Source organism: Fopius arisanus, unplaced genomic scaffold, assembly GCF_000806365.1.
Source record: "Fopius arisanus strain USDA-PBARC FA_bdor unplaced genomic scaffold, ASM80636v1 scaffold00062, whole genome shotgun sequence".
Taxonomy (NCBI): domain Eukaryota; kingdom Metazoa; phylum Arthropoda; class Insecta; order Hymenoptera; family Braconidae; genus Fopius; species Fopius arisanus.
In genome coordinates this window covers 113241-128489 of record NW_011887801.1, presented here as the reverse complement: position 1 = coordinate 128489, position 15249 = coordinate 113241, and the positions used below count along the sequence as shown (strand labels likewise).

General features: G+C 37.9%; 1 protein-coding gene across 6 annotated transcripts; it reads right to left on the bottom strand.

Moving 5' to 3' along the window:
- Nucleotides 1-5688: 5688 nt before the first annotated feature.
- Nucleotides 5689-15185, bottom strand: RhoGAPp190 (Rho GTPase-activating protein 190). Of its 6 annotated transcripts, none has more exons than XM_011308696.1 (20): nt 14964-15185; nt 13307-14024; nt 12151-13061; nt 11880-12089; nt 11681-11692; nt 11240-11426; nt 11045-11160; nt 10723-10875; nt 10380-10618; nt 9930-10302; nt 9362-9792; nt 9102-9285; nt 8688-8896; nt 7937-8578; nt 7539-7718; nt 7317-7369; nt 6666-7182; nt 6531-6581; nt 6337-6433; nt 5689-6230 (listed from the first exon to the last, which is right to left on the bottom strand). In XM_011308696.1, exons 2-20 carry the CDS (start codon nt 13475-13477, stop codon nt 6032-6034), a joined length of 4935 nt encoding a protein of 1644 aa, XP_011306998.1. In that variant the 5' UTR covers nt 13478-14024; nt 14964-15185; the 3' UTR covers nt 5689-6031. The 6 variants fall into 6 exon arrangements, with proteins under 6 accessions (XP_011306998.1, XP_011307000.1, XP_011307001.1 ...); XM_011308698.1 differs by having other exon boundaries at nt 6666-7164; XM_011308699.1 differs by having other exon boundaries at nt 8688-8878.
- Between the last annotated feature and the right edge of the window lie 64 nt (nt 15186-15249).

Genomic DNA, 15249 nt, shown 5'->3' with positions numbered 1-15249 from the left:
CAACCATTTATGGCGTTCTGTCAATTGAATTGAGACGCTATTGTTCCTAATTCCCTCCCACTTTGTTTCTCCGGATGAAAAGTTTCATCGTTGCCTCCTACGTGCAGGAAATATCTAGCTTGATGAAAAATTTTCCAGGAAATTCCAACGGTAGCAAAAATTTACGGTTAAACTCAGTCCGAATTAAACGATTGAATGACAGTGCATACGGGAGGAAATGATAATTTGTGGGGAAAATTTTGTGGAGTAAGATGAATCTCTCATCGTGTGAATTGTCCGACGGAATGATCGAGGCTCTTGTGATTCTTTCCTCCTCATTTCTCGTTTCAATTTGACAAAAGGGAAGAAATGAGGAATGATGTTTCACCAGTGACAAGCGGTCGTGCGAACTGGGTTAACGACTTGAAGATTTAAGAGTGTGGCCCAAAGCATTGTGTTCCAGGTTGCAGAGACCAGTGACAAATTCATCATCCCTCATGTTAATTTGAAGGAGAAAAAAGTCAGGCACTGCAAACTTTTTACTCGGCCCGTGGAAAACTTTGAACGACTGTCTTCACTCGTCATATTCAACCGGGGAAAAATACTGGATTCCATTTGCATGCGGACGAGTGAACATTTGTTTTGTTATTCTGAAGGGGAAACTGGAGTCACTGAAACGACAGGAGATTATGAATTCTCTTCAGGTGGAAGAAAAATCGCTGGAAAATTACAGAGTGAATACTGTCTCCGAATATTTGAATTGTGAGATCAACCCATAAAAATCTTTCGTTAATCAACTTCAGGAATTAATTATATGCAATTAATTGAGGGATGTGGAGGGAAGAATCTGGATTTTCACATGCACGGTTCGTGCAGTAAGTCATCATCATTCTCAAGCTCTCGGAGTAATTGCATCGTAAGTCCTGATCCCCTCCGCAAGAGTTCCACTTATTTTTTCATTCTGGAAAATACCCCTAAGTGAGATATTACCATGAAACACCACTGCTAAACCCTCAGAAAATGCCACGGATAATCGCAGACCTAATGTTTCATTTATTACGAACCCCTGTCAGCACCCAGTGCTGCCCAAAAAAAAAACAATTTTCTAAATGGACCATTTACCTGTAATTTCCCCTAAAATTATTTTAAGTACCTTCAAATATAATTATCAGAATTCCCCCGATTATTAATTTCACGGAGTAATTGGCCGGAAATTTATGGCTTCCATTCATCTCAGCGTGAAATTATGAACTTTTAATCAGAAAATTCCGCAGAAGAATCACGTGCTAATCAAGTTTGTAACTTTTGCTATTTCAATGGTTAATGTTTCCGCCCTGTCGATGATGTCAATCCCCCAAGAGATGACAAAAAAACCCCGACCATTCGAGAATGACAATTTGGTCTTGCTCCCTCGATTCATCCGGCATTTGAAAAGGAACGAAAACCTAGGCGTCACTGAGGCTAAATTAAAAAGAAGTAAAGCTGAAAAATCCTTGAGAGGAAAAATGTACTCTTTTCACCCGCATACGTGTGAGTCTCATCATGTCTCGTCACTCGTAGACATTCACATCTAGAATGTTTCTCGTTACTCTGCTTGAGGTACAGAAACATACGAGAGATGTACAAAACCCCGGGGTGAAATTGAATGCAGTAATGAGGACTACGGTAGGAGGGATGAATGGAGAGGAATTAAAACTCGGGTTTATTCTACCCTCAATTTTTACTGGTTAAATATTCAGAATTTTGCAAATGGAGGAAATATCTGAATGAGAGGTGAAGCAAGATCAGGCAATGAAGGCTGAAACACTAAAACTGTACATAAAGACAATTTTTATTTTAAATACTTCTTGGACATCGATACTTTTGTTCGTGAGAATTTGTAATTTCCATTTTAAATGTTTTCTCCGTCATCCTCTCGTTTTCCTTCTACACCTGTCACGCCACAATTTCCATATTACTATTCAAAAATGGATAAATCGTCAAGAAAGAAAATATTACGTTCTCCTTCTCAAAATTCCATTGAGAGTGCACAAGAGAACGAAAAAAAAGTCCGTTCCATTTCTGCAGTACGAGACATGAATTTTCTTCATTCTGTAGGAAAAATATGTCACTTCCTCTCATCACGAAGACTCAAGAGAAGAGCCTGTGAGTTTTGCAGATCGCGGGCAATTAGCGTGAGATTTCTCATACATAGAAGATCGATGAAATGTCTCAGAGAGAATATTTGGTGCAGCTTTGCCTCTAATTATTCATAATTAAATTGCATAATCCATCTTAAATTCATAAAAAATATTCACCAATAGCTCGCAACTTGAAAAACTCACAGTAGTCTCCCCTTAACCGGTACAGACTTTGATGCGGATCGATCAATCTTTCTTCATTGATGAAATGTATCAGTACTATTCGAGTACACAGCACGAAAACTTCTCATTAGACTTTATGATGGATTACAGCTTGATATTCATCAGGTTTGCCTTTAAAACGTGTAACCCAACACCCTCCAAAGATAAACTCAGCCTAATCAACTCCGACGTTGAATAACGTATAATCCATCGTAAAATCCAACAACAAGGCTCATCACGATCATGGATAAAGTAAATAAATGATTATCAGCAGAAAAAAAACTCTCAAAAACAGTATCGTTAAAGTACAAAGTCAGGAATGATTACAAATAATATCATCGCTCTGTTCATTCTCAATAAATTTATAATTTATGCGCACGTTTACGTTCGACCGAGGCCCACCCATTAAATTATGACACGTATATATAATTTATTTTCCTTTAAAAACATCACTCATTTGTCTCTCTCACACGTACACCTTTTAATTGGTGAATGAATAATACTAGAATAATCAATGGACCGATTTCACACACCGGACGAACGTAAGCAACAATATATACACATTAAAAAGCAGTTTTCGTTTTACTTTTGATTAATTAATCATCAATCAATTAATGGAATTTTTTTCATTTTTCTTCAGTTGTGGATAATCGAAGGATCATGACATTTCGTCATCCTTGTGCTTTTTCCAATTGACATTTTGCTTCTTCATTTCCCTCTCGTTAATTATGTAATATCAATAGTTTTGGGAAAGTGAGTTAATCATTCAAATTAATATAATCAATGTGATTGAAAAAAAGCCTTAATACTGCACAAATTCTTTTATACATCAAATCATTTCACCTCGATTCACTCTTACAATATTGCTCTATACATTCATATTCTCTTCGTTTTTAGCATTGAGTGGAACAAGAGTCTGAAAATTTTCAGAAATTTTAATTAGCAATTATCTTCGTGATTTCGTTAGTTAAGTCTCGAGGGACCATAGAGACCCCCGTTCGTTTTATCGTGGAGGTGTTAGAAATAAAAGGGATCGTTCATTCAATTGATTCATCCGTACCTCGCACTTTCGTTTTACTCCCGCAATAAGAAACAATCGAGCTGACGTTTTAAGTATTGTTCAATCACTCTTATAGGCTCAAGTCCATCAAACGGTATTCCCATAGTTTTACTCTCAAAATCCCTTTCCAATCCCACAAATACCATATATCGTAGGTCTCCTGATTTTATTAAGGGACTCAGTGGAAAATGGATTTAAAAATCAGGCCAATTCACCGATTAAGTGATTTATGAACAATAGTATTAGGCTTTTTTTTTCAATGATTCTTTCAAAATTGATCTACTAAAGTGGTGAACCTCACGATCTCGGATTGACATAATCAATTGCATAATGTAAAAAATGAGACTGAGAAAAAATTGTGAAGAAAAGCATCTAGAAAAAATATAATTTTGTTAATTCGAATTGAAGTAATAGTTCATCCGTTAATAACGGTTCACCACTTAATAGAATTGATAATATCTTGAAAAAGAGTTTTATGAAAGATTTAACGTGTAAATGTAACGTGAACATCAGTAGCAACGAGACAATAGTCAACGTATTTCCAGAGGATTAAGATATCCTGCAATTTAAAGAGAGGAATATTCGTTCCATCCGCATCGAGATCCACACATCAGAGATATACAATTTTTTCAGAACATCGATTTATCACCGTTATCCCCATTTTTCTTCCTATTACATCGTTACACATTATTACGTACGTACGAATGTATAAAATCTTGTTTTTTTTTTATTTATGAAATCCTAACCGAAATGAAACGTCAGAGCCATCGTGAGACGACAGCTCTAGTTCCTGAATTACCGTTTCCATTCTTGTTTCTTTTTTCTATATAAATGTTAACACTGATGAAGCTTCGAAGCGTCTACGATAAATCCCCGAGGTCGTAAAAACGTCAATTGCATTCTCGAAATGACAAATGTTTTTTGACACTAAATAGAAATCGTTGAGATTCACATGCAAAGCAGATTTATTTCTCCACTGGATTTACGACATCGGGGTGAGTGAGGAGATTCCTCTACACTAATTTTTCAATGAATTCCTTCAAAACTGGATAAAAAAAAGACCATCGTAATTGCAAAATAATTTTGCCACAAAACACGAGTGAATAATCTGCTTGAAAAATTATTTTTTTTATGTCTGGAGGCAGTCGTTTGTGCGCCGTTAATTGAAAGACAACAGGCTGAGGGATTTATGACGTTTCATCATTTTTCTACATGATTTATTTATTTAATTTGTGTGATGAATGAATTTTACATGATTGAGTACTCGAGCGCCAGCAAATAATTCTCTCGATTTCGATTGGATGAGACTATCCTATGGCACAACTAGTTGATACTATTCTTTTGTGACTCAATACTCGAATTTTTCGATGAATTCATGAATTTAAATGCTATTTTGATCGTGGAGAACAAATTGTTCATGAATTTATTATGTACATGACCACAGATGCCCTTGACGAATTGTTCACAATGTAGCAGAGTACAAATCATCCGTTGGATGTGTAAAAACATTTATTGAGTTATCTTTTGGTTCTCGCTCGATTCCTGTTAACTGGACAATTCAATTTCTCTACTCAGAGAGGGAACATTAATTTCACTCTTGAAAATCGCTGACTCGTGGATTAAAATTGTTTAAATTTTTATTTACTGTATTTTCAACATTTCAAGTGGCTCCAGGGAACATGAAGGACGAGAGTTTCATCCTCAATGCGATTACCAACAAGAAATGCTTCCCACAAAATATAAAAACATCAAGTGACTCAGGGAATATTTCCTCTGCATTATTCTCCTCATATCCGTTATTCTGAACGTGATCGTCCAAAAAATTGGATTGAGCAAATTCCCTCCCCTGAAGCGTAGAATTAAATCCATTGAAAACCCCGACGCCTCTATCCACCGCTTTAATTAATTAGACGGAATGGTGTAAGCAAATATCATATCACTGCATGGCACAACCCAATTATCTCTCCATCAAATAATTGAGGATAAATCTCGTTCCTATGGTTCATTCAATTTACAATTGTTCCTTCAATAATAAAAAAATGTCCATGGAAAACTCGACTATTGACGATCGTCCCACCCCACGAATTATCCCTCCCCATCACATCAATTTTCCTCTGCATTAATTAAAAAAGCAACACCGATCTATCCTCCTCATTTCCTTAATCACTATCTCCACTCGCAATAAATAATTCGCTCTCGAGTATAATAAACACATTCACACGAATTTAATGGTATTTGCATTGACTCTACGTTATCCCGGGTGCACGATCGTCCGACAATTGATCAATTGCAAAAGAGATTGCTTTATTTTTTTTTTTGTAATTTTTTTTCATTCAATTTATCCTCTCTATGCAATATTATGTTAATCTGGATCAACGCAAAATGCGCTCTAGTGTTAATTATTGATATTAAGTGTAGGACCAAGCGCTATGTTTCTTTCATTGTTTCAGTAATTCTATGTAAATTCATTAGTCGCTCATTATTTATAATGGCTGTACTGCTTCGGATAAATCATTAAAAAATTCACTTACTTTATACACCATTTTTAGGTCCTTCTGTCACAGTTCGTGGATTCATTATTAATCGTTTGGGTTTTTCACGTGTTGTGTGTTTTGTCGGTGTTTACAGATTTTGGGTTGAAAATTCGTTACTAAACCATTACGATGGCCTCTTTGTCGCAGAAAAGGAAGGGGTACTGATCGATCATCGTTTGAACGACGTCCTCGAGGTATGGCCTCATTGCTTCGAATCTACCGAGGTCGTTGAACTCTATTGGCAATAGGGTAGGCCACCAGCATATGGCCAGATTCTTACTGTCCATACTGTTTAATTTGCAATTTTCGGCAACCCTACAAAGACAGATAAATGACAATAAAAAATATATACGAATGAAGGTTTTCCTCGGCTTAACAATTCCCATCACCAATTATCGAATGCAATTTTCTGGATACTTACTTTACAAAATGTTGAAAAATAAACTTGAGAACGTCAAAATTGACTGGATTCAATTTGTTGAGCATCAATCGTAGGGCGAGAAGTCGACAACTTCGATCTGGAAGAGACAATAAATTATATTATGAGAATAATCAATAGATAATTTATGAAAATTATTAACAATCGAGAGATGCAATGATTAATTCGACACTGACCTTCCATATTCATGCAAATAGCAGACATTGGCTTGCTGATACCTCGTGCACCTGATTAGGAATCACAAACACAAATAACAGAATTAGTAATTATGAAATATTTTAAAAAACAATTCTTTTGCAAGCATATCATACCAGATATGTCCTCCAACTCGGCCATGCGTTCCTTATCGATCAAGGGTGGTAATCTTTTCGAGAAAAAGTCCTTGAGGGCAGTGGCAACAGCATTCACAGGAATATCTAACGAGTGAATATCGACATTTCCATCCTCCTCGAATTTCTGGAAAAGCAATTCCACATGAGCTCGATTCCCTGGAACTCTGTATATTCCCTCAGAGTCGAGTCCCTCGTCCTCGATGAACCTAACGCACTTCTCCAGGAAAAGAGGTATTCTGTTGGTCTCACTCTGGGCAAAATCCTCGATGAGTGACTGCTGCGATTGTCCAGACATCGCCGAGCCTGGATTTGTCCCTTTGGTCTGCTTAATCTTCTCCTGCTTCTTCTTCTCCCGTTCCTTCTCTTTCTCAGCATTTTTCCTCAGCTTCTCTTCCTTCTGTCGACGTTTCTCCAGCTTCTCATCCTCCTTCGCCTTCTGCTTGTCCTTCTTTCTCGTCAGCTTGTCACCATCCTTACCCTTCATTAATATTCCAAACTGTAATAGCTCAAATTGTACACTCCTAACATTATATTAATTCTGCAGTGAAGCTGTACCCCTCAATGCAGAACCAGAATCTACAAAAAAATGTACCACTTCGCTACAGAATTAAATAGGTAAAAAATACTTACACCCGGGGAGTTGATCTCTCGAGGAGAGGAAACATCGAGGCTGGATTCATCATCTGAAAATATTTTCCCCAATGAAAAATTGTCTCTAAAAACTAAAATCTCAATTTACTCAGTTATTGTCTTGAATTCAATTAAACTGAGCTTTTTCATTCTCCATATTTCAATCATGCAATTAGATTGATACTTTCTCTTGTCATTCTAAGATTAGATAAACGGACTCACAGGACACACTGAACATATCCTGGGTCACGTGTTTCAGGTTGAATGGATGCTGTAGCGTTGCAGCTGAATTTCCAAATCTCTTTCTCACACTAACCGGCGCGTGTTTATTAGCTTTTAATCTTGATCTCGTACCGTGTTCAGGCTCACTAGACTCTGAGCTATCCGGTGTTTCGCTCGATACTGACAATAAACAACGACTTTTAAGCAACTTGTTTTCCCCCCATTGTTAATTAAGAAATTATCGATGAAACTGTAAAAAAATGTCCAATACCGGGGCAAAAGAAGGAAATAACTCAAATATTCTATTCCATGAAATATCAGCAATTTTTTAAATAAATAAAACCCTAGGATTCAAAAGCTCTTCGAGAGTGATCAAATGAATAGACCAAGGCTCTTACCCCTCTCGGTGAGATCAATCCGCCAAGTCTTATCATCCTTAACACTGTAATTGAGCCCAACAATGCCATCACCACTCGTCATGCTCCCAAGAGAAGGTACTTTGGGTGTAGCAACAGGAATTGCCGCCCTCTTCTTCCTGGTCCTCTTGTGGGTAGTTGGTTTTTTATTTGCTTTAGCAATGACATCAGCCACCCTCTGTCTCTCCAAAGAGCTCCACTCTGAGTCTGAGTCACTGTACGAGGGCTGTCCCTTCTCCCTCCTGTGTCGCAATTTTGATTTATTATTTGTAATTGAGTCCTGGACTAATGCATAAGCGTACTCTCCCTCGTACGATGGATATAAATTCGGCACAACATCTTTGGGATGGGCATACTCGAGATCAACTAGCTCAGGTGTTGCTAGCGGTGCATGTCCCATTTTCGATGAATGCTCAACTTTTTCACCGGTATTCATGCGTGCTATTGCGTCAGTTACATTTGAAAAATCCTTGAGATTTATTTTTCCTGGTTGTTTCAGTGTTTGACTGTTGCCCTTGGGTCGTGATTTTATCTGGGGGATGTGACGACGACCCGTTGTAAATGCACGGTGGGAGTAGGAGTTCGAGACACCGTCTTGGTGCATAAATGTATCTTTTACCCAGCCTATCAATTTTTAATGAAACATAACGTTTAGAGGATGGATAATATAATTTATCATCACAATACATCAATCTGTCGTTGAATGAAAATTAAATTCACTGAAAATATATACCTGTCAATTTATTAGCGAAATCTCCTCCCTTGAGCAGCTCTCGCTCTCGCTCCTCCCGATGGAAGTCCACTTGACTGTAAATGTCACTGTCATCGCTGGGTGTTGCACGATGATCATTGAACTGCTCATTGAGCCCAGGATCACCTAGATCACCGTCTGGTGTAAGTTGCTCGTACGACTCCGATCCACTTCTGAAAGTAACAGACATACTGTTTCGCATTAGATTTTTCTGTTGGACAGAAGACCTGTGGGGATGATTAATCACTTAAAAATCATTATTAATATCAATAAAATCTGCTAAATGCTCGAAAAAAAGATTAAACCCTAACTAGAAATGAATTGAAGTGTTGAAATGGTTTGATTACAACATAAATTAATTATCCACTTGCATAATTACATGCTAAGATGCCTTACCCGTCATCTGGTGTCTGCAGATGATAACTCTCGTGTCTCGGTGGTGGCATAGGATGTAGTGCAGAGTACTCCAAAGTGCCCTCTCCACTGTCATTGAGATTGCCAGGTTCCTCCATGTTGAAGGCCTGCTCAATCTCAGGCTTCTTCTCCCAAACTTCCTTGAAGAACGGCGTGTAGAAAGCAGCTTGAAAAATAAATGAATAATCCAATAAGAAGCATTCTCCCAACGCACATGCTCCTAAACAATAAAGTCTCTTTACTTTTCTGCTGACAACTGGACGCTGACGTCATGAAATGCGCCTGCAAACGATCTGCGGTTGCGTTTCCTTCAGTGATAAGTAGATGACTGAGATCACTACTGAAAAATGCATTGGCCCCTCCAGTGTCGGTGACAGCCATTATTTGAATCGGTAAATTTGGAATGTTCATTGAGAATGCATTCAACGTTGCCAGCGATGCTTTTCTCTTCGTTGAGTACACGAGTATGAATCCGTGGACTAATTCCTCCCTGAAGGCATTAGCACCATGAAAACTTGAGATTATCACCTCGACTCGTCTTTTTGACTCTCCCAGGAATGTCTCAAGAACTATTGACTTTTCACCACTCAGAAAGCAACACTGGTGACTCAACAGAGGGCCCAGGACGTTCTCCACTGAATAAGGATCTCCACAGAACATGCACATGATTATCCTGAAATTACAGTAAAAGAATTCATGTTTTTTACATAATTTTCATCTTCAAATTCATTTTACTCCATAAATTTTTTCTGAAGGGTCCTCTTCAAGGATTTGGGGAGAATTCCTGAAGGGTATTATGGAGATGTTTACCTGATGTCAGGCTCCAAGCACTCGATAACACTCTGGTAAATGTTCAAGAAGCCAGCCCGATGGTTTATCGACTGTATGAGCTGCTGCAGGGCGTCCTTAACAAGGGAACTTGGAAAACGCTTGTCAGGCTCTAAATCTTCGATGCAAACGTCGATAAAGGGACACTGCAGGCTGTCAGCAAGATTTTGCCCCTCCTCTCTGAGCCTCATCGCCTCCATCTCATCAATCGTCGATTCGGGGATGAACATTATTACTATTGGAAGACCCTGAAAGGGTAATCTGTCCTCCTGCTCGAGATTCGACAGGAGAGTCTTCTCCAGGGATGATCTTATGTACTCAAATGAGTCTTCGTTTGAGTACACGCAGAAAGATCCTGAGAAAAATAATTTTCCTCAATGAAAAAAAAAAATATCCTCCCTCAATGAAAATGAATAGACTGTAGGTATTTACCATGTGGCATGAAATCGGAAGTTGTAAATGAATTGTGTGGCAATCCAACGTCACCATCAATAACCCTGTATCCAAGTGTATACAACTGACAATCAATTTCCACCTCGTCGTCCTCGGTTTGAGTTTTTATTTCATGGGCAAATTCATTTCCCAAGCCATTGCTGCCTAGTATAACCAAATTTAACTGATTATTCTCGGACGTTAATTGCCATTGACTACTGTGGTTCCACGAGGAGGGCCTGCAAAGTTTGATGTGATTATTGCGTGTAGCACATTGATGAGAGCATTTATTAATTCATTCATGAAGAACGAGGGGATGGGTGTGCGGAATTATTTTACATACCTGTGGGCTTTTGTACCCAGTATTCGTTCAATCAGCGCGTCCATGCAATTTGGAAATGCCGGACAGTGTTCGCGAATAGGAAGATGAACAAAGCCCAAATGTTGGAACAACATTAATTTGCGATCCTGGTCGAGTCTGTCCAGGGTCTTGTACCTATTTTCATTTATGTATATCATTAAATTTTTGTAGTTCTGTACTTTTTAATTAACCGAAAATTTAGTAACAAAGGACTAAAATATATTTGATGTATTTGTATTTCACCGCTTTGCTACTAAATTGTGAAATTTTTTTTACTCATTATTTCAAATGAATGACTTTTTACCTAAAATCGTCGAGTAAGGCGTCTGTAATTTCCTTAATATCATCTTGCGTAATAGTACCAGACGGTGCTATGCTCTTAAAATGGTAAAACAGGTCCGCATGTTCCAACAACAACTCCTAAAAAAAAGCCCCCAATAAATCACTCAAAACTCCCACCCAGAACTTGCATTTTCCTGGATAAAAAAAAAATGCAAACCTGAAAATTATGCTTAGCACGTTCAATAATTTCCTTCTGATGTTGATCGTAAATCTCCTGGCAATCGTGATGTGAAAGTGCCTCAAAACACTCGCGTCCCATAAACAATACTCGCACCTCTGACAAGTGCTTCCCAGGCGTGACATATCCAGTTTCCTCCAGCAATTGTTTGAACTGTTTTTTCCATCTAATGGAGACATCCAGATTTAAATGACTCATCAGTACATTTAGGAGAAAAAAATCTAACAAAATTATGGGAATTGAAAGAAAGCAGTTGAAGTTCAATTTATTTTACTGTTACTTTACCAGTCAATGGAGTTAATTCAATTATTCAATTAAATCTGAATGAGTGAAAGAAAATTAATTCATGCGGGCACTGAGTCATGTTAAATAGCCATTCAGTTGGCATCTCTTAAGCGCTAAGAAGCAAATGTTCATTACCTTTTTGGAAGTCTGCGTAAAGAAACGCCACCCAGAACGAAGCAAAAGCATCAAATTATTAGTATTATATCTACTTAACGACTAGTTTGGCACGATTAAAATTATATCAAGTAAACGTATCTATTTTTCGAGATACCTATGAAAAATTCTATAATTCTATAATTATTTCTATAATATTCAGGAATTTGAGCGAACGTACTCGAGTCTTCTTTGCTCCTGCTGAAGGGCATTGATGTGATTTTTGAAGACTGTCTCAGCCTCGGGTGTCTCTAGAACGTCGTAAGGGATTTTCGTGGTATTATTCTCCCCAAAGTCGTAGTCGATCCACGAAATGTCCTCTGGACACTCATAAAAATGTTGATGGAAGTCTGGGTGCTCTTTTATGTACTGCTGCACCGTAGACCATTCCCTACAATTAATGAGGATATAGAGCGATTTCTTTTCTCTGTGTCGACAAGGCTGAAACTTACTCGTTAATAAGACTGGAAATGTCAGGACAGATCTCGTGAAGAATTTCGGGGAGCATGTCCAAGTAGCCCTGAATCTTCTTAGCCACTTGCTCATCCTTAAGTTTCTTAATATGACGCCTGAACAATCTCTGCGTAGCATCAATTCCAAACAACTCGACAAAGTTCTGAAATTCCTTGTGCTGTCCAAGTTTCTTGGACGCCTGTGACCATAAAGCCCGATAATCCGTCACGTGTATTCGAATTAATCTCTGGAGTGATTCCGTCGATGCATCGAGTAGTTCTTTGCGTGCTCTAGCTGCCTCAGCAAATGGTACAACCTTACTCCTCATTTTCGTTTTATCAATAATTTGTGCCAAGACTAGAAATGCATTGTCGATGTTAATATTTTCATGCGCTGACGTTTCCACGACAACTATTGAATTTTTGTACTCCTTTCTCATTATCAATTTCTCAGCCTCCTTCACGTATTGCTCATTGGCATCGTCATTTTTCGTTGTAACGAGTACAACGGGCTTTTTAGTTTTTATCAAATTATTCAGAATATTGGCTACAATCTCAATCTGCTTCTCGATTGTACGATTTGGTACGACACTCACATCGAATACACATAAAAAACCATCGATGTTTAGTTTACCATCGGGTAATACTTTCTGCTCGTATTCCTTCTCAATTCCAAGCTGATTCTTACAAATGTACATTAGTTTTTCAGCGCTCGTTATTTTTGTTCCTGAGCATCTCTTGGCGTATGGCTCCATTTTACCACCCTTGAATGGTTGAAATGAAGCATCGTCTATGAACTCTGTGTGCTCTATCACTTGAAAGTTATACTCTGTACCATCTTCTGCTGCTTTAATCACTTCACCCCAGTAGAGGAAGTGATCGTTGTTTACTACGCGACCACTAAAATCCGACTGTAATCCAAATTTTTTATCACCGCATTAACAGGCTGGAATTTTAATGACTCCGGGTAGTCTTCCGGACTGAATATTTCCGAGGAAGATCAAAAAAAAATTACATTGACTGATCGATATACATTTTACAATACTTCAAAGGATAAAAAAGAATCCTGAGAGAATCCTGAGAAATTATTACAAAAAATGTAGGACTAGGATAATTGGTTAATAAAATTATAGATGAAGATAGATGTTATTTTTACCTGTGACAGGACTGAAATATGATCAACACTGTAGTCATCGCTGAGTGATCTCATAAATCTATTGCACAGGCATGATTTTCCAACGCCAACCTGTCCTTTGTCCTTTTCAGTACCAGACAGGCCAACGACTGCCACGTTTATCCCTTTCAAGTTATCGTTTTTTCGGGCCATTGTTTATACCGATTAATTTGCCGAATCGCCAAAAACCGAATATTCAATAAATTTATCCCAATTCTCCTGCCCTTTACTGATTTATCCGAAAATTCAACTTCAAAATTGATTGAGACCTTGAGGTATCCAACATTGGACACAACTGCCCTTGTTATACGTTCTTCTAAATAATTAGCGAGTTCTGTTTAGTATCTTTGGTCGGTCTACTGCAAATTAACACGTATAAAAATCAGAGTTCCCCTTCGGCAACATTTTCGCCAACTGCTTCCACTTCCTCCTCACAAATCACCGATTGAAGTTTAATTATTTAATCCCGATGCCCCGCACATCTTCGATTATTTATCACAAAAAAACTCACTATACCGTTACGTCAATCCTCACTGTTATGTATAAAAAACATTCGTTGCATTTGGTGTTTACTATTCGGAATTATAAATTAGTGTGGAGTATTAAAATCATGGATCTATTCTTAATTATTTATTTTTATTGAATTTAAATATTTTATCACGACTGTGAGCAACGTTAGTCTGCAATGGCACTGATTTGTCTGGAATAGAGAAAAATATCTGCTTCACACAAAGTTTTTCTGTCTTTCCTACGATAATGGATTTTATATACTAAAGTAATGCAGGAGAAAATTGAGTGGTGACAGCGTAGGAGGCATGCACTGAAAAATTTTGTTATGACCTTTTTCGTAGATCAAAATGAGCCGTACAAAAAAGGTTATGACGGACATTTTCATATGGGCTATAAATTCCGAGATATTCACGAAAAACTGACCAACAGTCAAAATCGATTTAAAGCGTTTTACCACTTCGCTACTGAAATTTATTTAACACTGGTAAATTTTATTGGGAGAAATCATTTTATTTTTCAATGCGAAATTATTAATTGTTACAGTGCACATTACATGTCAATTAATTTCGTTTTTCATTAATTAAAAAAATGATCAAAGTAAACGCGTGAAAAAAACGAGCCTCAGGTTTCACCACTTGACACGATATTCCCGACACATTTCTCTGACATTTCCTGCGGACAAAAATTTATTGATTGATCCCGGTAGACATTAGGTTAACAATTCCCGGAATCTGTCACAACAATGGAAAATCCAGTGTGTCAGACAGCGAGGTACAAAGCCATCGAAAAAAATGTCCCCCATGTAGACGAACAACCGAAAAAAGATAAATGAACGAAGGATCCCATAATGCTGTCCCCCGAATTTTTCAATAATTCATGAATCAGAAAAATTGAATGAAGTAAAAAATGACGAGTACGAATAGATCAATATGCATTGTACACAAGCGTGGAGGTTGAATAACGCGAATGAAATTAGCCGACGAAATCGTCGAGAGACAGCTCTCAAGACAATTTTCCCATAATTTTCTTGTCAATACCCCCAAGTTTGAGTGGTTCCCCCCGACTCTACGAATTTTTTTAATGAAAAATCAGATGATGATGCCTTGGAGCTGAATATCACTGTACTGACCTGTCTGGCACGCCAGCCGGCCGTCACTTTTGTTAATAATCAATCCACTTTGAAACAATCGGTGTGCCTCAATTGGCTGGCACTTGCACGCACTTTTAAAATAACAATTGTTGTAATTGATTGGGTAAAATTGTGGGTGATTACTGATTAGATGTTGAAGTTAATGAGGAAAGCATGTAAATAAGTGGAACGTCAAATATCGAGTACTGCTCCAGCAGCGGAGCCATCTTGGTGGGTGGGCACACGACGATCGATGTTTTTTGAAAACCGTGATTTTTGGAATGTT